Source organism: Triticum aestivum, chromosome 3A (genome assembly GCF_018294505.1).
Source record: "Triticum aestivum cultivar Chinese Spring chromosome 3A, IWGSC CS RefSeq v2.1, whole genome shotgun sequence".
Taxonomy (NCBI): Eukaryota; Viridiplantae; Streptophyta; class Magnoliopsida; order Poales; family Poaceae; genus Triticum; species Triticum aestivum.
In genome coordinates this window covers 595841203-595867621 of record NC_057800.1, presented here as the reverse complement: position 1 = coordinate 595867621, position 26419 = coordinate 595841203, and the positions used below count along the sequence as shown (strand labels likewise).

General features: G+C 40.9%; 1 protein-coding gene across 1 annotated transcript; it reads right to left on the bottom strand.

The window, feature by feature from the left end:
- Positions 1 to 24884: 24884 nt before the first annotated feature.
- LOC123058734 (uncharacterized) lies at positions 24885 to 25909 on the bottom strand. The gene has a single exon (XM_044481426.1). It carries the CDS (start codon positions 25797 to 25799, stop codon positions 25173 to 25175), a length of 627 nt encoding a protein of 208 aa, XP_044337361.1. The 5' UTR covers positions 25800 to 25909; the 3' UTR covers positions 24885 to 25172.
- Between the last annotated feature and the right edge of the window lie 510 nt (positions 25910 to 26419).

Sequence of the window (26419 nt, the reverse complement as noted above, 5' to 3'; positions counted from 1 at the left end):
CTACTAAACACTTTGTTGCAGATATTAAGTTTCTAGGTGTGGTTGAATTGACAATTCAGCTGCTAATACTTGAGAATATTCTTTGGCTCCCCTTGTGTCGAATCAATAAATTTGGGTTGAATACTCTACCCTCGAAAACTGTTGCGATCCCCTATACTTGTGGGTTATCAAATAGGTCTCTGATATTTTCTCCTTTTCCAGCCCAGAATTCCAGCTGCCGGCATTCCCCCTCTTCATGTAAACCTTGTACAATAAGAGAGAATAGGCATAAGTATTGTGACATAATGTGTAATAACAGCCCATAATGCAATAAATATCGATATAAAAGCATGATGCAAAATGGATGTATCAACTCCCCCAAGCTTAGACCTTGCTTGTCCTCAAACAGAAGCCGATATCGAAAAATATGTCCACATGTTTAGAGATCGAGGTGTCGATAAAAATAAAATACGGACATGAGAGCATCATGATCATTCTTATAACAACAACTTATATATGTATTGTCATATGATTTCTTATGCTAAAGTAACAATTCATTCACAATTTCAAGTATGAATTAGAAACTTCATTGAAAAGTAACAAACTATAATCTCAGTCACTGAAGCAATTGCAATTTAGCATAACATCAGAAAGAGTCAATATAAGAGCTTTTCAGCAAGTCCGCATACTCAACTATCATTTAGTCTTTCACAATTGCTAACACTCACGCAATATTTATGGGTATGAAGTTTTAATCGGACACAGAGAAAGATAGGGGCTTATAGTTTTTCCTCCCAACCTTTTACCTCAAGGGTAATGTCAACAATAATAGTTCATGAAAACTCACATCCAATTAGCTATATATATTTGGATCTTTCCAACACATTGTGCTTGCCAAAGGATAAAATGTAAAAAGGAAAGGTGAAGATCACCATGACTCTTATATGAAGTAATAGACAAGAATAAAGATAGGCCCTTCACAGAGGGAAGCAGAGGTTGTCATGTGCTTTTATGGTTGGATGCCACTTGTGATATGGACCTTTATTATGCAGTCCGTCGCTTTTATTTCTTCCACATCACAAGATCGTATAAAGCTTATTTTCTCCACACTAATAAATCATACATATTTAGAGAGCATTTTTTATTGCATGCAAAAATGATAACTTACTTGAAGGATCTTACTCAATTCATAGGTAGATATGGTGGACTCTCATGGCAAAACTGGGTTTAGGGATATTTGGAAGCACAAGTAGTATCTCTACTTGGTGCAAAGAATTTGGCTAGCATGAGGGGGAAAGGCAAGCTCAACATGTTGGATGATCCATGAAAATATAATTTATTTCGTATGTAAGCAAACATAACCCATGACGTTGTCTTCCTTGTCCAATATCAACTCTTTAGCATGTCATATTTTAATGAGTGCTCACAATCATAAATGATGTCCAAGATAGTATATTTATATGTGAAAACATCTCTTTCTTTATTACTTCCTATTAATTGCAACAATGACCAAAACTATGTTTGTCAACTCTCAACAACTTTTATTCATCATACTCTTTATATGTGAAGTCATTACTCTCCATAAGATCCATATGATCTCTTTATTTCTTTTTGTTCTTTCTCTTCTCTTTTATTTCTATTCCCTCAAGATCATAGCAAGATGGCAAAGCCCTTGACTCAACACTAATATTTATTATATAGCTCAGGGACTCGATTACATAGAAGGATCATAAAGCAAAACTCAAAACTAGATCGTACTAAAACTTTATTCTACTAGATCAAGATATTACCAAAAGGATCAAACTAAGAAAAACGGTAAAGATAAAAGTGTGATGGTGATACGATACCGGGGCACTCCCCCAAGCTTGGCAGTTGCCAAGGGGAGTGCCCATACCCATGTGTTTATGTCTCCTTCTTCGGGGGTGGTGATGTGATATTCTTGGCGATGATGCCTCTCGGGATATGATTCTCTTCCTCGAGCTTATTGACTTGCTTCTTGAGGTCCATTATTTCCTTACGGAGCTTGCCCGTGACGGCTAAAGCTCCTTTCACCCAAGGATGTTGCATAGCAGCGGGAGAACAAGTAACACTCTTTTTCATATTTTCATAAGAAAGAAATCTAACATTGGAAGGGATGACCGAGTTTGGAATAGTTGAGCTCTGTAGTTCCCCCATCGTGAATCCGGCTCGGAAACAAGAAGTAACTTCTTGATCCTCCTCCATGGAATCTATCCTTTTCAAGTCGGCCTCCATCTCTTCCTCAGTTGATGGACCAAAGTGGCCGGCATCGTTGTTTGCTCTTAGCCCCGGTATCGGATGAGACACCCGACTCTCCTCGACTGACTCTTGAGAAGACATCTTGCTCCAAATATGCAGCAGAAACAACTCGAAACAAAAATAGAGGATGTTTGCATGGTACGGTGGTCAAAACCTTCGGGAGATTATATAATGATTTTTTTACCGACCAAAAGAAGTATCGTGCAGGAAAATGGAGTCCGGAGAGCACACGAGGTGCCCACGAGGCAGGGGCGCCCAGGGGTAGAGCGCGCCCTCCACCCTCATGGACGCCTCGTGTCCTTCCCGGACTACTTCTTATTTTCCTATTTTCTTAAATATTCCAAAATGAAGAAAAATTTCTATTAGAACTGTTTTGAAGTCGGTTTACTTACCGTACCACATACCTCTTCCTTTTCAGAGTCTGAAACGTTCTGCAAAGTGTCCCTAATGTATTCCTCCGAGGTTACGGTTTCAATAACATTAGTTTCAACATTTATGGGATTACCTGAGATATAATGTTTGATTCTTTGACCGTTCACCACCCTCAGATTTGTGCCTTCGAAGTTGTTGATTTTTATGGCACCGGAATGATAGACCTCCTCGATGACGTAAGGACCTTCCCATTTAGAGAGGAGTTTCCTACAAAAAATCTTAAATGAGAGTTGTATAACAATACATAATCACCTACATTAAACTCACGTTTTTGTATCTTTTTTCATGCCATCTTTTAACTTTTTATTTAAACAGTTTGGCATTCTCATAAGCCTGGGTTCTCCATTCATCAAGTGAGCTAATGTCAAAAGTCCTCTTCTCACCGGCAAGTTTGAAATCATAATTGAGCTCTTTAATGGCCCAATATGCCTTATGTTCTAGTTCAAGAGGTAGGTGACATGCTTTACCATAGACCATTTTATACGAAGACATACCCATAGGATTTTTATATGCAGTTCTATAGGCCCATAATGCATCATCAAGTTTCTTGGACCAATTCTTTCTAGATATATTAACAGTCTTTTGCAAAATCAATTTAAGCTCCCTATTACTCAGTTCTACTTGACCACTAGACTGTGGATGATATGTAGATGCAATTCTATGATTAACAGCATACTTAGCAAGCATTTTACGAAAGGCACCGTGAATAAAATGTGAACCACCATCAGTCATTAAGTATCTAGGGACTCCAAACCTCGAAAAAGTTACTTCTTTAAGCATCTTAATAGAGGTGTTATGATCAGTACTACTAGTTGGAATAACTTCTACCCACTTAGTAACGTAATTAACAACAACTAAAATATGTGTATATCCATTAGAGGAAGGAAACGGTCCCATATAATCGAAGCCCCAAACATCAAATGGTTCAATAACAAGTGAATAATTCATAGGCATTTCTTGACGTCTGCTAATATTTCCAATTCTTTGACATTCATCACAAGACAAGACAAACTTACAGACATCCTTGAAGAGAGTAGGCCAATAAAAACCGGATTGCAGTACCTTATGTGCAGTTTTATCTCCAGCATGGTGTCCTCCATAAGACTCGGAATGACACTTGCGTAGGATCTGTTCCTGTTCATGCTCAGGTACACAACGTCTAATAACACCATCTACTCCTTTATAAAGGTGTGGGTCATCCCAAAAGTAATGTCTTAAATCATAGAAGAACTTTTTCTTTTGCTGGTATGTGAAACTAGGTGGTATGAATTTAGCAACTATATAATTAGCATAATCAGCATACCATGGAGGAGTAGAGAAGCATTTATGACAGCTAGTTGTTCATCAGGAAAGCTATCATCAATAGGTAGTGGGTCATCAAGAACATTCTCTAACCTAGACAAGTTGTCTGCAACGGGGTTCTCAGCTCCCTTTCTATCAATAATATGCAAATCAAATTCTTGTAGCAAGAGAACCCATCTAATAAGTCTAGGTTTAGCATCTTTCTTTTCCATAAGATATTTAATGGCAGCATGATCAGTGTGAACAGTTACCTTAGAATCAACAATATAAGGTCTAAACTTATCAAAAGCAAATACAACTGCTAAAAATGATTTTTCAGTAGTAGCGTCATTTCTTTGGGCACTGTCTAGAGTTTTACTAGCATATTGGATAACATTTAATTTCTTATCAACTCTTTGTCCTAGAACAGCCCCTACAACATAATCACTAGCATCACACATAATTTCAAATGGTAAATTCCAATCAGGAGGCTGAACAATAGGTGCAGAAATCAAAGCTTTCTTAAGTATTTCAAATGCTTCTACACAATCATCATCAAAGACAAAAGGAACATATTTTTGTAAGAGATTGGTCAGAGGCCTGGAAATTTTTGACAAGTCTTTAATGAACCTCATATATAAACCAGCATGACCAAGGAAACTTCTTATACCTTTGATGTCCTTAGGACACGGCATCTTTTCAATAGCATCAACCTTATCTTTATCAACTTCAATACCTCTTTCACAAATTTTATGCCCCAAGACAATACCTTCATTAACCATAAAGTGGAACTTCTCCCAATTCAAGACAAGATTAGTTTCTTCACATCTCTGCAAGACTCGGTCAAGGTTGCTTAAGCAATCATCAAAAGAAGTCCCATATATAGAGAAATCATCCATGAAAACCTCAACAATCTTTTCACAAAAGTCATAGAATATAGCAGTCATACATCTTTGAAAGGTAGCAGGTGCATTGCATAAACCAAAAGGCATACGTCTATAAGAAAAGGTACCAGAAGGGCAAGTGAAAGTTGTCTTTTCTTGATCCTCTTTTAACACAAGTATTTGAGAGAAACCAGAATAACCATCTAGAAAGCAAAAATGTGTATGTTTGGATAATCTTTCTAGCATTTGATCAATAAAAGGTAAAGGGTAATGATCCATTTTAGTAGCTTTATTTAATTTGCGTAAATCAATTACCATTCTATAACCTGTAACAATTCTTTGTGGGATCAATTCATCTTTATCATTAGGAACAACAGTAATACCTCCCTTCTTAGGGACACAATGGACAGGACTTACCCACTGACTATCAGCAACGGGATAAATTATACCTGCCTCCAGAAGCTTTAGTATTTCTTTTGTTACCACTTCTTTCATCTTAGCATTTAAACGTCGTTGGTGATCAACAACCGGTTTCGCGTCTTCCTTCAATTTTATTTTGTGCTGGCATAGAGTGGGACTAATGCCCTTAAGATCATCAAGAGTATATCCAATAGTAGCAAGGTGCTTTTTTAGAGTTTTCAATATTTCTTTTCTTCATGCTCTGAAAGGTTAGCACTAATAATAACAGGATATATCTCTTTCTCATCAAGATAAGCATATTTAAGAGTATCGGGTGAAGATTTAAGCTCAAACACAGGATCACCCTTGGGTGGAGGAGGATCCCCTAGAATTTCAACAGGCAAGTTGTGTTTCAAAATAGGTCCCTGTTTAAAGAATACTTCATCTATTTCCCTTCTTTCATTCATAAACATATCATTTTCATGGTCAAGCAAATATTGTTCTAAAGGATCATTAGGAGGCACGGCAATAGAAGAAAGACCAATAATTTCATCTTTACTAGGCAATTCTTTATCATGGGGTTGTCTACGAAATTTAGCAAAATTAAACGCATGAGACATATCCCCCAAACCAATAGTAACAACATCCTTTTTGCAGTCTATCTTAGCATTAACAGTATTCAAGAAGGGTCTACCCAATATAATGGGACAGAAGTTATCTTGGGGGGAACCAATAACAAGAAAATCAACAGGATATTTAACTTTCCCACACAAGACTTCAACATCTCTAACAATCCCAACTGGTGAAATAGTGTCTCTATTGGCAAGCTTAATTGTAACATCAATTTCCTCTATCTCAGTAGGTGCAATATCATGCATAATGCCTTTGTATAAGGAATGAGGTATTGCACTTGCACTAGCACCCATATCACATAAGCCATGATAGCAATGATCTCCTATTTTAACAGAAATAACAGGCATGCCTACAACAGGTCTATGTTTATTTTTAGTATCGGGTCTAGCAATTCTAGCAGCTTCATCACAGAAGTAAATAACATGCCCATCAATATTATCGGCCAAGAGATCTTCAACCATAGCAACACTAGGTTCAACTTTAATTTGCTCAGAGGGAGTAGGTGTTCTAGTATTACTCTTATGAACCACAATTGAAGCTTTAGCATGATCCTTTATTCTAACAGGGAAAGGTGGTTTCTCAATATAAGCAGTAGGAACAATAGAATCATTATAAGTGATAGTCTTTTCTTCAACTTTAATAGGTGCAACTACTTTTACTTCAATGGTTAAACCACTTCTCCTTAGGGAGATCAACATGAGTAGCAAAGGATTCATAGAAGGAAGCTACTATCTCAGAGTCAAGTCCATATTTAGTGCTAAATTCACGAAAGGCATCGGTATCCATAAAAAGATTTAACACAATCAAACTTTGGGGTTATAACTGACTCCTTACCTTCGTCGAGATCCCAATCTTCAGAGTTGTGTTTAATTCTTTCCAATAAATCCCATTTGAATTCAATAGTCTTCATCATAAAAGAGCCAGTACAAGAAGTATCGAGCATGGAGCGATTATCGAGAGAAAGTTGAGCATAAAAATTTTGAATAATAATTTCTCTTGAGAGCTCATGATTGGGGCATGAATATAACATTGACTTAAGCCTCCCCCAAGCTTGAGCGATGATTTCTCCTTCGCGAGGCCAAAAATTATATATATAATTACAATCACGATGAACAATATGCATAGGATAAAACTTCTGATGAAATTCCAATTTTAATCGGTCGTAGTTCCATGATCCCATATCATCACATAGCCTAAACCATGTCAATGCCTTTCCCTTCAAAGATAAAGGGAAGACCTTCTTCTTGATAACATCCTCAGGCATACCTGCAAGTTTAAATAATCCACAAACTTCATCCACATAGATTAGGTGCAAATCGGGATGCAATGTTCCATCTCCTGTAAAAGGATTAGCTAGCAGTTTCTCTATCATACCCGAAGGAATTTCAAAGTAAACATTTTCAGTAGGTTCAATAGGTTGAGGAGCAACTCTTTGCTCTACTGGTCGGGGTGAAGATACCCCGAACAAGCCCCTCAAAGGATTATGTTCCATAGTAACAAGTGACAGTAAATTTCAGCACACTATATAAATTTTCCTTAACAAATTCCACCAACCAAAGGCGCTTCACTCCCCGGCAACGGCGCCATAAAAGAGTCTTGATGACCCACAAGTATAGGGGATCTATCATAGTCCTTTCGATAAGTAAGAGTGTCAAACCCAATGAGGAGGAGAAGGAAATGACAAGCGGTTTTCAATAAGGTATTCTCTGCAAGCACTGAAATTATCGGTAACAGATAGTTTTGTGATAAGGTAATTTGTAACGGGTAACAAGTAATAAAAGTAAATAAGGTGCAGAAAGATGGCCCAATCCTTTTTGTAGCAAAGAACAAGCCTGGAAAAACTCTTATATAAAGGAAAACGCTCCCGAGGACACATGGGAAATATCGTCAAGCTAGTTTTCATCACGTTCATATGATTCGCGTTCGGTACTTTGATAATTTGATATGTGGGTGGACCGGTGCTTGGGTACTGCCCTTCCTTGGACAAGCATCTTACTTATGATTAACCCCTCTTGCAAGCATCCGCAACTACAAAAGAAGTATTAAGGTAAACCTAACCATAGCATGAAACATATGGATCCGAATCAGCCCCTTACGAAGCAACTCATAAACTAGGGTTTAAGCTTGTATCACTCTAGCAACCCATCATCTACTTATTACTTCCCAATGCCTTCCCCTAGGCTCAAATAATGGTGAAGTGTCATGTAGTCGACGTTCACATGACACCACTAGAGGAAAGACAACATACATCTCATCAAAATATCGAACGAATACGAAATTCACATGACTACTTATAGCAAGACTTCTCCCATGTCCTCAGGAACGAACGTAACTACTCACAAATCATATTCATGTGCAAAATCAGAGGGATACTAATAAGCATAAAGGATCTGCGCATATGATCTTCCACCGAATAAACCAACTAGCATCAACTACAAGGAGTAATCAACACTACTAGCAACCCACAGGTACCAATCTGAGGTTTTGGGACAAAGATTGGATACAAGAGATGAACTAGGGTTTGAGATGAGATGGTGCTTGTGAAGATGTTGATGGAGATTGACCCCCTCCCGATGAGAGGATCGATGGTGACGATTTCCCCTCCCGAAGGGAAGTTTCCCTGGCAGAACAGCTCCGCCGGAGCCCTAGATTGGTTCCGCCAAGGTTCCGCCTTGTGGCAGCGGAGTTTCGTCCTGTGAGCTTTCTTATGTTTTTTTCTAGGGCAAAAGACCTTATATAGCAGAATATGGACACCGGAGGCCTGCCATGGGGCCCACGAGGCAGGGGGCGCGCCTAGGGGGTAGGGCGCGCCCCCACCCTCATGGATGGTGGGTGGCCCCCCTCTGGTACTTCCTTCGCCCAATATTTTCATATATTCTGAAATGTGCTCCCGTGAAGTTTCAGGACTTTTGGAGTTGTGCAGAATAGGTCTCTAATATTTGCTCCTTTTCCAGCCTAGAATTCCAGCTACTGGCATTCCCCCTCTTCATGTAAACCTTGTAAAATAAGAGAGAATAGGTATAAGTATTGTGACATAATGTTTAATAATATCCCATAATGCAATAAATATCGATATAAAAGCATGATGCAAAATGGACGTATCAGTAACAAATCCTGACAATCCAGCAAATCACGTTCAAAAGGAAGGAAGGAATCAATCAATCAAAAGGAATGAATCACTCACGTTAGTATTTGGTAACAAACTATAATTTAAAAGAAAGGAATCAATCACGTTTGTAATTGTTGGTGCAATGGTAGACCCCTTATGTTTTGGAGTTTGTTGACATAAACAGTTTGGGACTTATGTGTTTGCTAGTGCACACAGAGTAACAGGTCCCTGAAGTATCAAGGAGTTTGATGCAAACGACGAAGATAATCTCCTTGCGTGGCAGCGAAGGTTATCACCAAAGGTAAAGCTAACAAGAGTGACTCCTAAAAATTGCTGAAGTTTAAGCAATTGGTTCAGTGCTTGTTCGAAGCAAATGATTGTGCTCGAGGAAGAATGAAGATGAGATGAAGACGTAGTATTTATTTTGTTGTTCTTCTTCTTTCATTGAGTCATAGGACCACCGTACTACAAAGAGGAGTGTAGCATTTGAAGCTTTGATTCTCTGATGCTAAACCCAAAACCTATGAAAGATCTGAGAGAAATCTCTTTGTGCTCCGAGCAAATACTTGACAGATTTGACTCGGACCGAGGAGTTAGCATTACTTGTTCTTCAAGTAATGTTACCGTTGCTCCAAAATCTGGCCGTTGTGAATGTGTCGGTTGGCCATTGGCTGGACCTCGTGTCCAAAATGATCATTTCCCATCTGGAAGGCCCGCGCCGGCTTTGTCTGGTGGCTGCTCCAATTGATTCTAAGAAGATTGTTGAGCAACCCACTCACCGAGCAATTTGATTTTAAAATCCACCGAGAGAAAAACCCTAGAGCCAAAGAATTAGATAGTGGTTCATCATCAATGGAATCTAAGTTTGGTACGCTCCGCCTATTACTCTTGAGAGCTGCAAACTCTCTAGGAGTTATGTGTCAATTTCTTCAGAGACCAAGAGTGATTGTGGTTCTCAAAGAAGAAGTCTATAAATGAAGGAAATATTCCCTTGAGGCAATAATAAAGTTATTATTTATTTCCTTATATCATGATAAATGTTTATTATTCATGCTAGAATTGTATTAACCGAAAACTTAGTACATGTGTGAATACATAGACAAACTGAGTGTCACTATATGCCTCTACTTGACTAGCTCGTTAATCAAAGATGGTTAAGTTTCCTAGCCATGGACAAGAGTTGTCATTTGATGAACGGGATCACATCATTAGAGAATGATGTGATTGACTTGACCCATCTGTTAGCTTAGCACGATGATCATTTAGTTTGTTGCTATTGCTTTCTTCATAACTTATACATGTTCCTATGACTCTGAGATTATGCAACTCCCGGATACCGGAGGAACACTTAGTGTGCTATCAAACGTCACAACGTAACTGGGTGACTATAAAGATGCTATACAAGTGTCTCTGATGGTGTTTGTTGAGTTGGTATAGACTGAGACCGTGTATCGGAGAGGTATCTCTGGGCCCTCTCGGTAATGCACATCACTATAAGCCTTGCAAGCAATGTGACTAATGAGTTAGTTACGGGATGTTGCATTACGGAACGAGTAAAGAGACTTGCCGGTAACGAGATTGAACTAGGTATTGAGATACCGACGATCGAATCTCGGGCAAGTAACATAGCAATGACAAAGGGAAGAATGTATGTTGTTATGTGGTTTGACCGATAAAGATCTTCGTAGAATATGTAGGAGCCAATATGAGCATCTAGGTTCCGCTATTGGTTATTGACCGGATATGAGTCTCGGTCATGTCTACATAGTTCTCGAACCAGTAGGGTCTCCACGCTTAACGTTCGATGACGATCGATATTATGAGTTTATGTGTTTTGATATACTGAAGGTTGTTCGGAGTCCCGGATGAGATCACGGACATGACGAGGAGTCTCAAAATGGTCGAGACATAAAGATTGATATATTGGAAGGTTATACTCGGACACCGGAAAGGTACCGGGGGTCATCGGATAAATACTCGAGTACCGGGGAGTTACCGGAACCCCCCGGGGGTCAATGGGCCTTCATGGGCCTTAGTGGAAATAGAGTGCAGCAAGGGAGCTGTGGGCGCGCCCCCTAGGTCCAAACCGAATTGGTTTAGGGCTTGGGGGGCGGCCCCCTCTTTCCTTCTCCCCTCCTCATCTTTCCTTCCCCTCCTAGTTGGACTAGGAAAGGGGGAACCTACTCCTAGTAGGAGTAGGATTCCCCCCTTAGGACGCACCCTATGAGGCCGCCGGCCCCCTCCCCTTGCTCCTTTACATACGGGGGCAGGGGGCACCCTAGGACACACAAGTTGACATTGTTTAGCCGTGTGCGGTGCCCCCCTCCACCATAATCCACCTCGGTCATATCGTTGCAGTGCTTAGGCGAAGTCCTGCGCCGGTAGCTTCATCATCACCGTCATCACGCCGTCGTGCTGACGAAACTCTCCCTCGACACTCAACTAGGTCTAGAGTTCGCGGGACGTCACCGAGCTGAATGTGTGCAGATCGCGGAGGTGCCGTACCTTCGGTGCTAGGATCGATCGGATCGTGAAGACGTACGACTACATCAACCGCGTTGTCATAACGCTTCCGCTTACGGTCACGAGGGTACATGGACAACACTCCCCCCTCTCGTTGCTATGCAACACCTAGATAGATCTTGCATGTGCGTAGAAAAATTTGAAATTACTGCGTTCCCCAACAGTAAAGGTTCGGAGATCGCCTTAAGTATCTACCATGAGTGATCGTCATCAGTTGACAAATCGATTGTTGAGGAGAATAGGGTGAAGATAGTTTATCTTCTGTGTTAAGTCACAACCCCTCTAACCAGACGTAGTCCTTGTGCAGAAGGACGAACTGGTCGAACAAATACCTTGTCGCCATTGAGCATCTTCGGTTATCTCTATCACTCATGTTTACCTTCAATGCATTTTCATTCGTATGATTTACATCAATGCATGCTTTAGTTTCCTTTCGGTACTCTTTGTTAGTTCATCATAGTTTGTTTTTCATTCATTCTGCTGCTGGTTTTTTGAGAGATTTAAGTTTTTCAAAGAAAATTTAAAACTCTCATTCACCCTCCACCTCTGGAGACATACTTCGTTCCTACCATAATTAATACCAAATCAATACAGAAAAGGCTATTTGGTAATCACGTCTATGCCTTCTTTCGTCCAGCCCTTCACTCCTCGGCTCCATGGCCCCACGCACGAGATTCACCACTGATTGACACACGTCTCCTTGGCTCTGAAGCACATCCCCTCACTGGTTGTCGGCGCCTCCATCCCCGGCACTCCCAGCCGACGATGTAGGTCGTCACCACCATCCCTTCGAAGAACAGTGTCACCATGGTTGCCGCCACCTCCATCTCCCGCACGCTCGGCCGCTGCTGCGGGTCGGGGAGGCCGAGGGTGATGTGCAACCGGAGTTTCATCTATTCGTTTCCAATCTTTTATAAGAAAGCGGAGTGCATATATTTGTTTGTTTTTACTGTGTGTAGGGCTTGAGATAAATACAAGATCCCTTCAGAAGGTGAAAGGCAGAAATATCAGCTTTTTTATGCCTGATGATCACCATCAACACTATTACATTGCCGCTGATCATTAATTGTGTGTTTTTAAGTATGAATGATTTATTTTATGAGTATGCAATGCAAGAGATGGACACGGCCAGACATACACGCCATGCAAATGCCCTACGGATTTGACCGGACCTGAGCATATCCATCAACAACATCGACAGTGAGCAGTACTCTATCCAGCTAAAAAGACCATTCTCTCAGGTTCAATCATTCCACTTTCTTATGCGACTCTGAATGCTCCTTGTTTCTTGCTATCCGGGCAATGCATTCAAGTGTTTGATTAATTGTAATGTGCCAAGATTTAAAATCTATAGAAGAGTTTTTCTTCGGAATTTCTTTATCAAATATTAAAACCGCAAATCACGTAACAATGCAAGTGCTTTACGGATAGATGAGTTGCAAAAATATGAACAATGTTGACCAAAAGAATGCAGTGCTGCACCTTCTTATTAGACTTTCACCATCACATGCAGTCCTAACGCTAATTGTGATGCCATCACTCCTTCTGTAATTAGACTATGGCACTAATCCTTTGGTTTACAAATAGGAGAGTAAAGTTTCCACATAACTTCGTCTATGTGTTTCCTATAAAAAAAATTGTTTGCCATTGTGGAGCCAGCTCTGTACCAGCCTTAATCAATTGTTCTCGACTTCTGGCTTAGCGGACTGCCAATACAAAATCAACGATCGTGTTGGAGCAGGAAAGTTATATGACATATTGGATAATTTAAATTTTTTAGTTCATCGCAACGCACACGTATTATAGTGGATGACGAACAAAGAAGAATAATGAATTTATCTTTTCAGTAAAATAGAATCAACTACGTCGTTTAAAATAACAATAACATCATATAATTGCTGTTTTCCGTTGCAACACACAGACATTTAGCTAGTAACTAATTAAGGCTACACTTTTTTACATGATTTTTTATCTATTCATTATCAATTATGACAGTACAACAAACACTAAAACTAATAAAAATTACATCCAGATCTGTAGACTATCTAGCGACGACTACGAGGACTTAAGCAAGCCGAAGGCGCACTGATGTCATCACTCCTCCCTCGCTGGAGCCGGACAAAACTTGTAGTAGTAGATAGTTGGTAAGTTGTCGCGCTAAAGCCCTATAGGACCATAGCAACAGAATTGCAACTGTCGTCAATGAAGTGAAGTGTACATCAGAAAGATTCAACTTAAAGATACACAAACATAGACGAATCCTGCAAGATCCGCTAGAAACATACCTCCACGTGCTCTTCGACGATGCTTGGACGGGGGCTAGGCGGGGACAAGCTTATCCCATCTTCATGAAGCCGCCACCACCTCGTCTTCTTGAGCAGGACGCAAACCATAAACAGAAACAAAAGACATCTAAAAAATAGAGGAGGCCCTCCCGTCAGCAAGTGCTTAGGTCCACCACGGCTCCATGGCCTAAGGCCGTAGGAGACAAAGGTAGATCTGTGGCGCCGCCCACAGGAGGCTAGAAAACCTAGTTGCCTTGCACTCGCGCTAGCAAATGGGTACGAGTATGTCCGCAGGCGTGAAGCGATATATAAAGATCACTCTCACCTTCTCAGACACTAACAAGTGGCACACATGCTTGGGAGTTTTCCTTTTTTGGTAGATTCGTTGGTTCAAAACGTTTATTTCTTGAACCGTGCGTCCAAATTAGAAATTATTTTCACCATTGGATTTCCCTCGTCGAGATCTTCGATACTAGTTAATAGGTCGACAAAAAAATCATGAAAAAAACGGTAGAGAAAAATCCAAAGCCGGAAGCATGTTTTTTATTCTTTCATTTTTCTCCCTTTCCAAAAAGCAAAGCAAATCTGTGCCTCTCAAGGAAGCAAAAAATATTTTTTTCCTTTCGAAGTGACACGGCTATGCTTCTCACAAAAGCAAATGTGTGCCTCCACGAGAAACAAATATATGCCTCTTGTGGAAAAAAAAATGTGTTTTTTAGGATTTCCAATAGGCACTTCTCGCAGAAGCATATATGTGCCTTTCGTGGAAGCAAAAAAACAAGTTTTTTTTCCTTTCCAAGATGCATAGTTGTGCTTCTCGCGGAAACAAATCTGTGCATCCACGAGAAGCAAATTTATACCTCTCATGAAAGTAAAAAAAACACATTTTATTTTCTTTTTCAAGAGGCAAAGCTGTGCTTTTCGCTGAAGCAAATCTGTGCTTACAGGAGAAGCAAACCTATGTCTCTCGTGAAAGCAAAAAAAAACGTGTTTTCCCTTTTCAATAGGCACAATTGTGCTTCTCGCGGAAGTAAATATGTGCCTTCACGAAAAGCAAATTTGTGTCGTTCATGAAAAAAATACATGTTTTCTCTTTCCAAGAGGCACATATATGCTTCTCACGGAAGCAAATATGTGCCTCCACGAGAAACAAATTTGTTCTTCTTGTGGAAATATAATTTTTTTTTGTAGAAAGATAAATTTTCAAAATAAATCTCCAAACCTATAAAAACCGGGCAAAAACCAAAAACACGTACAGAAAAATTAAAAAAATCCTAAGGGAGCATCCAGCACACGACATGTGGTGCCGGCTAGACGAACTACTTGGCACACTCTCAACCCACCAAAGTGGCCTTTGTGGGGCCCCCACTAGAGGTACCCCTTATTTAGTGGCTCTCGATTTGAGAGGTATGATGCGCTCCCTGTGGATGCTCATTAGCGGGTCGGCTAGTATAGCTACTAGTGAGCGTTCTCGTGCGAAGGTTGTATAAAGGTTCAGAATTTTTTATCCGATTTTGGGAAGCTTATGGTCTGGGTTTCTCTTGTTGTTTTTTCTCTTTGCGAATTATTTTGCTTTTAGTTTCTGCTTCTTTTTTTCCTGTCTTCGTTTTCTTTCATTCTTTGCTTTTCAAATTTGTGAATTTTAGAATTGGGCGGACATTATTTGAGTCCATAACTTAAGAAAAACCAAGACCATTATTTGCATTAATGAACTTGTTTAGAATTTTGTGAAATTTTTTTAATTTGAGATTTTTTATTTATTGAACAATTTTAGTTCATAGACATCATTTGTATTCATGATAATGCTTTTTTTGTTACCAGATATATTCAGAATTCACAAATATTATTTGAAATTTTGGACTTAAATTAATTTCACAAATATGTATCAAATTCGTGAATATTGTTCGCATCAACTAGCATTTATCAAATAAAAAATGTCCTTGATTTTGAAACAAAAATCACATATTCAAAATATATTCATGAATCTGAAACAATGTTCTCGAATTTTAGAAATGTTAGTGTTTTTTTATAAAATATGCAAAAAAGAATTAAAATGTGTGCAAATTTCAGAAAATGTTCCCAAATTTCAAAAGAAGTTCACCAATTCAAAAAAATGCTAATTCAAAAAATGTTCATGCATTTAAAAAATGTTTTATTGAAAACAGAAAAAAAAAGTTCATGACTCTCAAAAGGTTTTCCCAAAATTTATAAAATGTTGTCGATTCAAAGCATATTCATGATTTATAAAAATGTTCATGAATCTGTAAAACATGTTCATGATTTCACAAAATGTTCGCATATTTCCAAAACATGTTCATGATTTGACTATTTGAAAAAATCTAGACCTGTCTAACAAAACCGGTTATCGGTTTTCTCATAGATTAGAAAAGAGTTTCATGAAATCAAAGTATGTTGATGAATTTAGCAATTGAAAAAGGGATCATGAATTCAGAAAATGTTTCCAACATTAGTAAACAAAATCATAAATTGTTTTTAAAAATCACAGATTTTAAAAAAACAGTCATTAGATTATATTTGCAAATTATTACAATGTTGACGAATTAAATATTCATGAAAATTGGGAATTTACTATTCTTGTCTTTATAACATGTTCAAAAATAAATAAAAATATTCATGGCTTTGAAAAATGATCACCAAATTTAAAATGAAAAGAGGAGAAATATAATCAAAAATGAAAAGTAAAGCAGTAAAAAAGCAAAGAAAAACTTCTGGAACGTTCAGAAAACCAGGTGGGGAGTCCTTAACAGTTTTTCTTTTAGAAAAATGTCCTCAACAGGTAACTATGCATCTATTATACTATAGAAAAAGTGCGTCAACCGAGGCCAATCTACCATACGAACAATGCTAGCGGGAGAGGTGCACTCTTATGTCAAATGGACCGTATTTTCCTTTAGAAAGGACACTTAAAAGACATATTATATTTGATAAACATATATAAAAGATATAATCAACGCAATGAAAAGGCAATTGGATGCACAACCCAAGTAAAAAAAATAAAATTACATTAAAAATCATACTAACATCCTTCTTCTTCCGATTGTTCGTCGCCTGTCGAAGATTAAAATTGCACTGAATCAACAATAACTACAAACGCCCTTATCATACCAGGCTTTGAAGGTCACATTAGGCACTTTGCCCGTTGAGACAAGATATAGAATCACTAATGCAACATTGGTCGTTACATCACCCCACGTAGTACAAGCTTACAATTCATCACCACCACTCCATAGGGTTAGAGAAACCGGACGATGGCGCAAAATAAAATGGAAGAAGATGTTGAAGTCGCCGCACCAATAGCCAGCCAATAGCTCTTGTTGAAATACACACGAACTACCAAGATTTGAAAAGAGCCAACAGATCTATGGATACGAACTCTTACAGGCTCTTCGTCAGTGTCGGGGCGAACGTCGTCGAGGTAGGGAGAGACCAGAGAGACCTTATTCCAACACGTCATCGCCACCACCATCTCGTCAATGTCGTCATGGAACAAAAACTTAAGATACAACACGGATGTGAAATACCATTTGCCGCAATGAGAAAAGTAAAATGAGATTTGTTTTTGTTTTATTTTGCGAAGGGTAGTGGGCTGTGATTGTTTGAAGGGGGGTACTGGGCGGATTGATCAAGTTGTATTATTTCGACAATCATTTTATTTTGGGCCATATGTTCTGTTTCCTACTTGCGTATGGTCCAATACAGCCTTTGGATCATCGTCAATCAGAGCGGTGGATTGAATAGGGAGAATAAACTGGGGTACTCAAGTAAATGTAACCCAGTGACTAAAATTTATGGCACCAGTCACACATATTCACAATTACCATCAAAGGAAACTGACATACCTAAAAAAATAAATAAATAATCAAAGGAACCTGGCTCGCTGTTACACTTTGGGTACGAAACCTCTAGTTCTGTTGGCTCACAGTCCGGGGCAGCAGACAACAACTGATGTTGATGTGTACATAGCGGTAACTCCTTTTTCCTAACAAAAAAGGTTAATAATTTGACGTCCCGCCCACTATAGAGCCGTGCTCTTTATACTGAACTAAAGTGTGCTGCTACTCAGATCGAAGTAATTGCCATGCTCCTGTAGTATATCTACAGGTTGGTGGTTGTCGGACCATCTAACAAGCCAAAGTAGGAGTGTAACAGTGAATCGTCTGACTTTGCGGTGTTCTTACTGCTTAAGCTTCGTACTATACTGTCTGGTTTAGCGGCACAGTGGTACCACTAGTCACTGATATACTCACAGCACATAAGGCACGGATCGAGGACAGATACTTCATGCCCGCACCCAACTGGCCACTGGCGTCGGATGTGGCCTACAGACCGATTCGAGGCAAAACGTGAATCTGAAGGCGTGCATGCAAAAGCAGCACTAGTACATTCACCTCCCATGCACACCTTAACACAAGTCCCGTTCCTGACGGAAGGGCTTCAACCACTGTCGCCTAGTGTGTGAAGTTACATTCAGTTAAGCTCAGCAACGAAACGCGACAAAGCATCGCCTATCTAGCTGGTACCCAACTCCCTAGCAGGTCAAGGTGATCCGTGACCAGTGGGTAGATCTATCAATCTTAACGTACGATTGTCACTAGTCAACTCAGCCAAGGCCAGTAAACCGAGCGCTAAAGCTAGCTACTTGACCCTTGGGCCACAAGCAAATGAACTGTAATGATTCATCAATCGACTAGCCATCTACTGCACCTACCAAATTTGTCCGGAAGGGTGTCTGACTTGAGAAACTTACGAGCAACGGAACAAGTACGACGTACTACGACATGATTTTGTTGAGGAATCACAGACAACTTCACTAGCGCCATTGCTGTTTGTGATTTCGATGGCATATCCGTCGGTGGCAGCACGTACGGGGCGTTCCCTTCTGCCGAACGATCCCAAGCCGGAGAGAGCTTCAAGTTGCCCATGCCCCATGGCGACGTCGCGGCGAACTCTTCAATGATTTGGCCGTTGGTTTCCCATTTATGTACGCAGATTCCAGTTCGCGCCAAATCTTCACCGGGGCCCACGTGTCTACAGTACGTACGTAGACCGGAGAACGATGCTCTACTGGTTTGCCTGGTCTGAACTTTGAGTGCGTACAGCGTACTTGTCGCCTAGGTAAACAGGGCGTGTATCAGACAGTGTATGCAAGATTGCAACTAGGGAAGAGACACGATACGATGTTTAGATTTACTGCCGCCTACTGTGCTCCATCGGAATGGAAGGATAAGAACATGCCATCAGATCGACGTGAAGATATATTAGTGGGTGTGTGCTTGCCTGTGCTGCCTCAATCGTGAACAGACGACGATCTTGACTTCTTGATCAGTGCTAGGTAGCGCTGTGTTGTCTGTTGTGTGGGTTTTCTTAAATTTACTAACATTTTTTTCTTTGTAATGCAACGGCAAGAGGTCTTGTCTAGCTGGTCCGTTTCGGCAAAAAAAAAAAGAACTCTTGTCTGGATAAGTAAAATTCAGAAGCAAGTTACTCCCTTCGTTCGGAATTACTTGTCTCGAAAATGAATGTAAGTTCTAGATACATTCATTTCCGAAACAAGTAATTCCGAACGGAAAGAGTACATATGTACCTCTGCGGCTCTGTTCGCGAAATAAGTAAATTTCGAAGACAAGTTTTCTGGCGGGGCGCTGTCAAGGCTACTGGTTGCGGCGGGGACATGGTATGGGCTAAGCTCGTACACGTGCAATCACTAGCCGAAAATTGACGTGAAAGAGTCTTTCACTAGTACAGGCTTGTAGGCCGCATTGTCGCTTATATAATGATCTACAGTAACATGCAGGGGCAGTGTCTGGGACTAGAAAGCTACTTTTATTCAATGGGAAGAGCTACCGAGTTGGACCAGCACTGCACGATCGATGTGATGGGATTAATTCGTTGCACAAACGCGGGACCGTTTTGCAGCCATTCTGCATGGAAAAAACCTACGTGGGTGCATGTCACGGCTGAATATAAACGAACCTACTGCCCTGTGTACGGAGAAGAACTTACCGGAAATATCTACTTCTACTCCATTCATAAATACTCCCTACAAACATATATAACTAGATGATACCCTGCAATTTTCAATAAGATTTGGTCGTATGAAACATTTGGATCAATAACATATAAGAAAACTATAAATACATATTATATATTGTATTGGATTATTGTATAGTCACGAAATATTTATTGAATATAGGTAGTACACTATAATGAACTTTGATGAGGTGACATGTGTGCATGTCTTACTTGTGCATGTTGAAATAAATAGAATTGGTGGGAAACAACTAATAAAATGAAAAATAATTCTCATGCATGTTGTAGTGGGTCTCTAATGATGTGGCATGTGTACATGCTAAGATAATAGAGGTAGTGGGGATGAGTGCGAAGTTTGTGTGGACGGGGGCATCGGAGGACTCTATTTCAAATGATTCAAAAACGATATTACCAAGTTTAAAAACAAAAAATGTGAAAAGTTATACATATTTGCAACGGATCTGTAAAATTTTGTTCAAAAATATTGTGATTTGCAAGCTGCAAAAAAAAATCCAGCAGAACAATAAAAAGAAAATGGCCCATTTCCATGTATTTGTTTTTTTGCCTACGCCATGTATGAAAGTATATTGTTATGAAATTTTTCATGAACATATTATATATGTATTTGCGTATGTAAAATAATTGATTTATTTCGTAATTTTTTTGTAAAGTCCACCAATGCTCCCGTCCTCCATTTGCACTTTTCGTAGCGGGGATAAACTATTTAGGTATATAGGATATGAAAGTGTGTTTTATTGTGTGTTTAGTGATATTAATTTGCTATCAGGGTTCTTGGCTTTTTTTCTACAAACTTTATCGAAGTTTGCATCGTTTGACTTCTAACAAAATTTATACGCCTTATTTTCGTATATGGAAGGAACATTATATATGTGATGTGTCTGCATTTAACAGTTGATGGACACGCTTTCTTCTCTCCCTGATGTCATTAGGGTTTGATTTATACCGTCAACTCTATAGAGAAGATTTTTTCTACAAAAACAAAGGCATTTAAAAAATATAATTGCCCAATCTACTGAAAACTGAGCAAAAATCTTTACAAATACCCATAACCGCCATCGTGAAAACATGACCTTATGGAGCACCACCTATGGAACTGGCTATTAACAACAAAAATTACACATGCTGCCGAGAAGAGGACCAACGTCAAGGTTGCCTGCAGGTGTCATCGTCGTCGGTCCTCCTCGATTCAATAACTCCAACTTCACCGCGAACAACCACCATTGAAGCCCAAGACGCAACAGCTACACGAAGTTTGCATCAACCCATGAAAATCAGCCAACCCCTAATAACAGGACAAGATAGTTTCGACTTTGACGATGAACATCTCCAGAAGAAATGTGCATGGCTCGCATGGACTAAGACCTCCACGGACACCACCAAACATCTGTCATAGTCACCACCTAGGCTCCTCCAAGGTAGCTCTGCGCTCACAACAACACGAGACAAAAGAGGAAACATGTCGGATACTCTAGAAAGAGTCGACTAGCAAAGCCATGTTGCGACCAAGCTCATCTCGCAACCATTATCGTTGACAAACTAGCACCACCGAAAGAAGAGTAGTTGCCCTCATAAACACAAAAAATGATCCAGAACCGATCTTGTCATCCACACCGGCTCCTAGACGATATCTTCGAGAAAGGAGCAATGAATAGCACCGCCATCGCCCGCTTAAGGGGTTCAAGGTTTCCCTCAAAGCCAAGGGAGAGAGACGCAAGACGGATGCCCTAGGCGAGGAAACAACGCCCACATGTGTTGCCATAACCGGCTCCAACCACAAGCGGGAGCAGAACATTATTCTAAGGAAGGAAAGAATCCCACTCCCCCACAAAGGTCGAAACAACCCAAAACCCACCACCAAGTTGCATTTGCCATGCCAGGTGAAGGGGTACTAGGTCATCACTATCGTCCACACCTAAAGGGTGTGACAAATCAAGCTACAACAAACCTTTGTTTGTGGGACCGGGTCTAGCCACCTTGTCATTCACCACTACCACATTGAACCCCCTATTCGCGTTGGCCATCCAAGAGCAGCCGAAGAACCTGCCAGAATGTTGTCATGTGTCGAGATCTTAAGGACCCCAATGCGCCAAGAGAACCCGCGTCGAGTGCCTCCATGGTAAAAACCAGGGCCCACCACCATGATGCACCAACTTCCACAAGGGTCACCATTGCCGCGAAACAAGGGTTGCCGCCCTTAGCCTAAAACACCGCCCATGCCATCGCGAGCCGAGACAACCTCGTCATCGCCTTACTTTGCATAGTCTTAGCCCCACGACAGCATTCGGCAGTGGTGAGCGAGTGGAGGAGAACATGGAGGGTTGGCAGCAGGATTAGGGCTCTGCATGATCCGCATGGGAGGCGATGTGGGGATGGGATGTTTTGTTCACTGTGAGAGTAGTAGTGGAGCTACTAAGTTATTTGCCTCGGGGTGCTACCACATTACCAATGCACCGTAGAGCTACCAATAAATAGTAAAAAAAATGATGTATAGATAGATTGCAATATAATCTAGCATACCACAAATTTGAGATCAAAACACAACACATAAAACTAACAAAAAACCATAAAGGACAAAAATTCCAATCACTAATATATATAATGGGATATGAATGATCACAGATCACATATGGATTTATTTTATGTTAATAATCAAGACTATCTTAGACCGGACATATGAAAAATCCATTTGCAACAGGCTTAGGGTGAAAACCCATTTGTCGTGTGTAGCCACTGCCGACGGGTGAAATGGAGCGCATATGTGATGACACATTGTGAATGGGTTAGAAATGACCCGCGTGAGATAATAGAAAGTAATGCATAAAATTTGATGAGTTCTTACGTGCATTTGATAAGTCATTGGCATAAGTCATTGCAGATGAATGTAAAGCTGGCCCATCTGCAATAGCCCTTCCACCACTATAAAACATAACCTTAATGCATGTCTCGCACTTCTGAGTCCCTTGCCATTTTCCACGTACGTACCTTCATCATTTCTATCTTATCCACAATACTATATAATATTTCATTTTTGTTTTCTTGTAGCCAGCCATGAATGGTGACTCTGTCATCTTACAACATTTCACTTGGTGGTATGTGAGTGTCTTCATGCGGTGGTGGTATATGTGTGTGTTACATTCCACTTGTTGTTTAATTTCCTAAAAATGGCATATAGAGCATAAAAAATGTATGCCTTTGAACTTATGGCTGACATGCCTTACGTGGACATGCAATACTGGCACAATATAGTGTATCATTAATCTGATTGATAGATCGCCAACCATATCGGTTGAACATATGCACTTGGAGATGGTAGCTTTGTTATGTTCAACCAATATGGTTGGCAGTCGAGCAATAGGATTTGGGATACATCTGTTGTAACATGTAATCTTTTGTGTTGTTGTTTTAGCCATTTAATGTTTACCTTTTTTTACTTGTAGTAAGAATTACATGCTTTGTACTCCCTCCATCCCAAAATAAGTGACTCGGCTTTGTACTAACTTTGTACTAAAGTTAGTGCAATGTTGAGTCACTTATTTTGGGACGGAGGGAGTAGTAAATAAGGATGTGTGCAATTCTCGATGCATAGGTTGACGAAAAAAGGACTTGGGATGAGATATTTCTTGGTTATGTTATTCAATTGTATTAATCATATGCATGGCTATGCATTTATTTGTATTTTTGTTTGACATATGCATGTGAACATTGTGATTTGTTCTATTAAGTCTCTGCGTCAAATTGTTGAGGACATGTCAGTTGTGGCGTAGGCAGGGACTGGCAGGATCCATGTTCGGCCATGATCCCACATTTGTGCATATATGTGTTGTTTTATGCACTTAACCTCTCATGTTTTAGAAAATGAAACAGGTATTAGTTTTGTTATTCCGCCCCTGTTATCCAAAGTTTAACTCATCTGGCCGGCGTCCAAGATCTTTGATTCCTGGCTCCTCCACTACACGTCAGTTGGGTCATCTTTAGTATTCACTTGGAGAGGAGATTAAGTTTGGATTATGGAGAGAAAGTCACCATTCTCTTTGATTTTTGAATGTGCTTGTTGATTTGTTTAGTTAACATTGTTGGAGTTCCACACATTTGGCTATTTGCTCTGTGGTTACAATGATTATACTCAATGATCTTTGTATTGAACCATGTGAGAATGGTGCCATCTTAAAGCATTGGGGGAAGTCTTAAAAATGTGGAAATCTAGAATTAACTTGTTCACTTGTAGTATCGATTGTTACGATGCAACGAATCAAATGAAAGCTTCCATTTCAAATAGCATGCATGTTTGGACTGACATGGGTGCAAAGAATTGATTAAATTTTACATGTCTAAGAAAATCTTGCAGTTGGTCCTTGGCATTTATCTAATTATAATATGAATTTATTATTTAAATCTGAGTATTACAACATATAACCGATAGTTTGACTTTGATGTGCTAGAACTTTTGCTCATAAACATAAAAGATGGTATGAACTGTTATGCAACTATTGAGTTCGGTATTTTTAGAAGAAGAAAAAATTGTATGAAAGAAGAGCAACTTTTTTCTGTGATGTTCATCAAAGCAAACCCTTTTCTTTGATGTTCACCAACACAAGCCCTAACCTCACTATGGATATTCGATTTTCAAGTTAATTGGTGTGCAAATTTTAGGTGAATGAAATTTACCAAAGTTTCAGCATCCAAGAATTAGCTAAACTGTGTTTATTACATGCAACACGCGAGTCACTCTCGTCTCGTCACATCGATCATACCCGCCATGTGATTTCGTATATGAGTAGTGTTATATAGTACTAGTATCTGTGATTATGTATGCATTTAAATGCAAAAGTGGTGGTTAACAAGCTCATACTTCTCTCCTATTGAATGCCCCCGTTCCATAATTCTTGTCGTGGCGGTGAGTACTTAATCACCAGATGATTTGGACGGGAGGACGTGATTGCACGTTTTCAGTGGAGGAGCGTGGGAATACAAAGTGAACCAAGCAGTGCCTGGATAAATTGGATCTTCCCCTTTGAAAACGTCACTCGTGCATAATTATAAGCAAACCCTTACTAGTTCCAAGCACAAATTAACCCAGTAATGACAAGCTCCCTAAGACTAGGCAACAACAGTCGGTCGGCCTGCTGATGACAGAACTGTAAACAAGTCTGCAGAGAACTCATATTCTGCTGACACCTTTCACAATCATCATAACAACAAAAGTAGTATAGTAGTAATACTAACAAACCGCAGTTATATCGTGTGCTTAATCCCCTTTGATGGCTCCGCCGCACCTGACACGCCGAGGCCGATCTACGCCTAGTCGCGGTCGCGGTTCCGGTTGCCCGTGCCGCGAAACGGCAGCATCCAGCACGGGCTCATCTGGCGCGCCCCGGAGCACACCACGGCGCTGCTCTTCGCCGCGGGAACCTGATCGTCGTGGCGTCCGTGCTGATGCTGCTCGGGCGGCTTCTCCGACGCCACGAGCCACCGGCTGGACGACGACACCTGGGCCGGCGACGGCCCCGGCCGCGACCAGCAGGCCTTGCCGACGGCGAGCCTGCGGAACATGTCGGCGATGAAGCCGACCTTGATCGCCCGCTTGAGCCTGTACCGCTTCTTCCTGCCCTTGGCCGTGCCGCGGCGGGACACGTTGATGCCGCCGTGCTGGCGGAGCAGGTAGGACGGGGGCGGGGTGATGGCCGGGAGCGCGCCGCCGACCATGCGCGAGGCGTCCCTGGGCGTGCCGGGCTCCGACTCCCAGACGAACGGCACCGAGCCCGGCTCCGACCCGTAGTACCGGAACGACGGGTTGGCCCCCGAGCTCTCCTTGGTGAGCAGCCGCTCGTAGAACTTGCCGCCCTGCTTGATCCGGAGCGGGCTCTGCGGCATCATGGCGCGGAGCGGGCTCTGCGGCCGCGCCACCTCGCCGGCGCTCGGAGGCATCGCTCTCTGTGTGTGACTGGCTCGTCTCTCCGGAGCCAGAGAGAGACCGACCGGGCTGGAGGCCGGTCGACCGTAGTGCACCGGTGTAGTGGCTCTGTAGTCGCTTGGAGTGAAGGATGGTACACATGTAGCCGGAAGCGACGCGGCGTGTTATATAAACGGACGAGACTCGCTTGGTGGTTTGGTTGCCGGTCAGTCTCGTACTTACGCACGTACGCTTGCTATTGAAATCCAGCGCCACTTGTCCACAGAACTGCACGGTGGACCAACCGTACTTGCTCCATGGACTCCGGCCCCGTTCGCTAACGGTTAGTACTACCATGCCTAAGTACATATGTACCATACCATGCCGTCAAAAGTCTTGCTCTTGAACATGATTTTGGAAATTTTATCAAGCTGAGCTGAGCTGCCCTTGAAGAAACCCTATGCTTTCGTATGAGTAGACGTTGCTTGTTCTATAACTCGAGTTTGAGCTTTGTTCAAGCCGAGCTAAGCGTTGTACCTAGCATGATGCCCACACATTGCTACAAAGTCATAAAAAACACTAGTTAGGTCACTCGTTTATCAGATATAAATGAAAGATGTTGGTGTCCGACGGCCGTTGCACGGTTCACGATTGG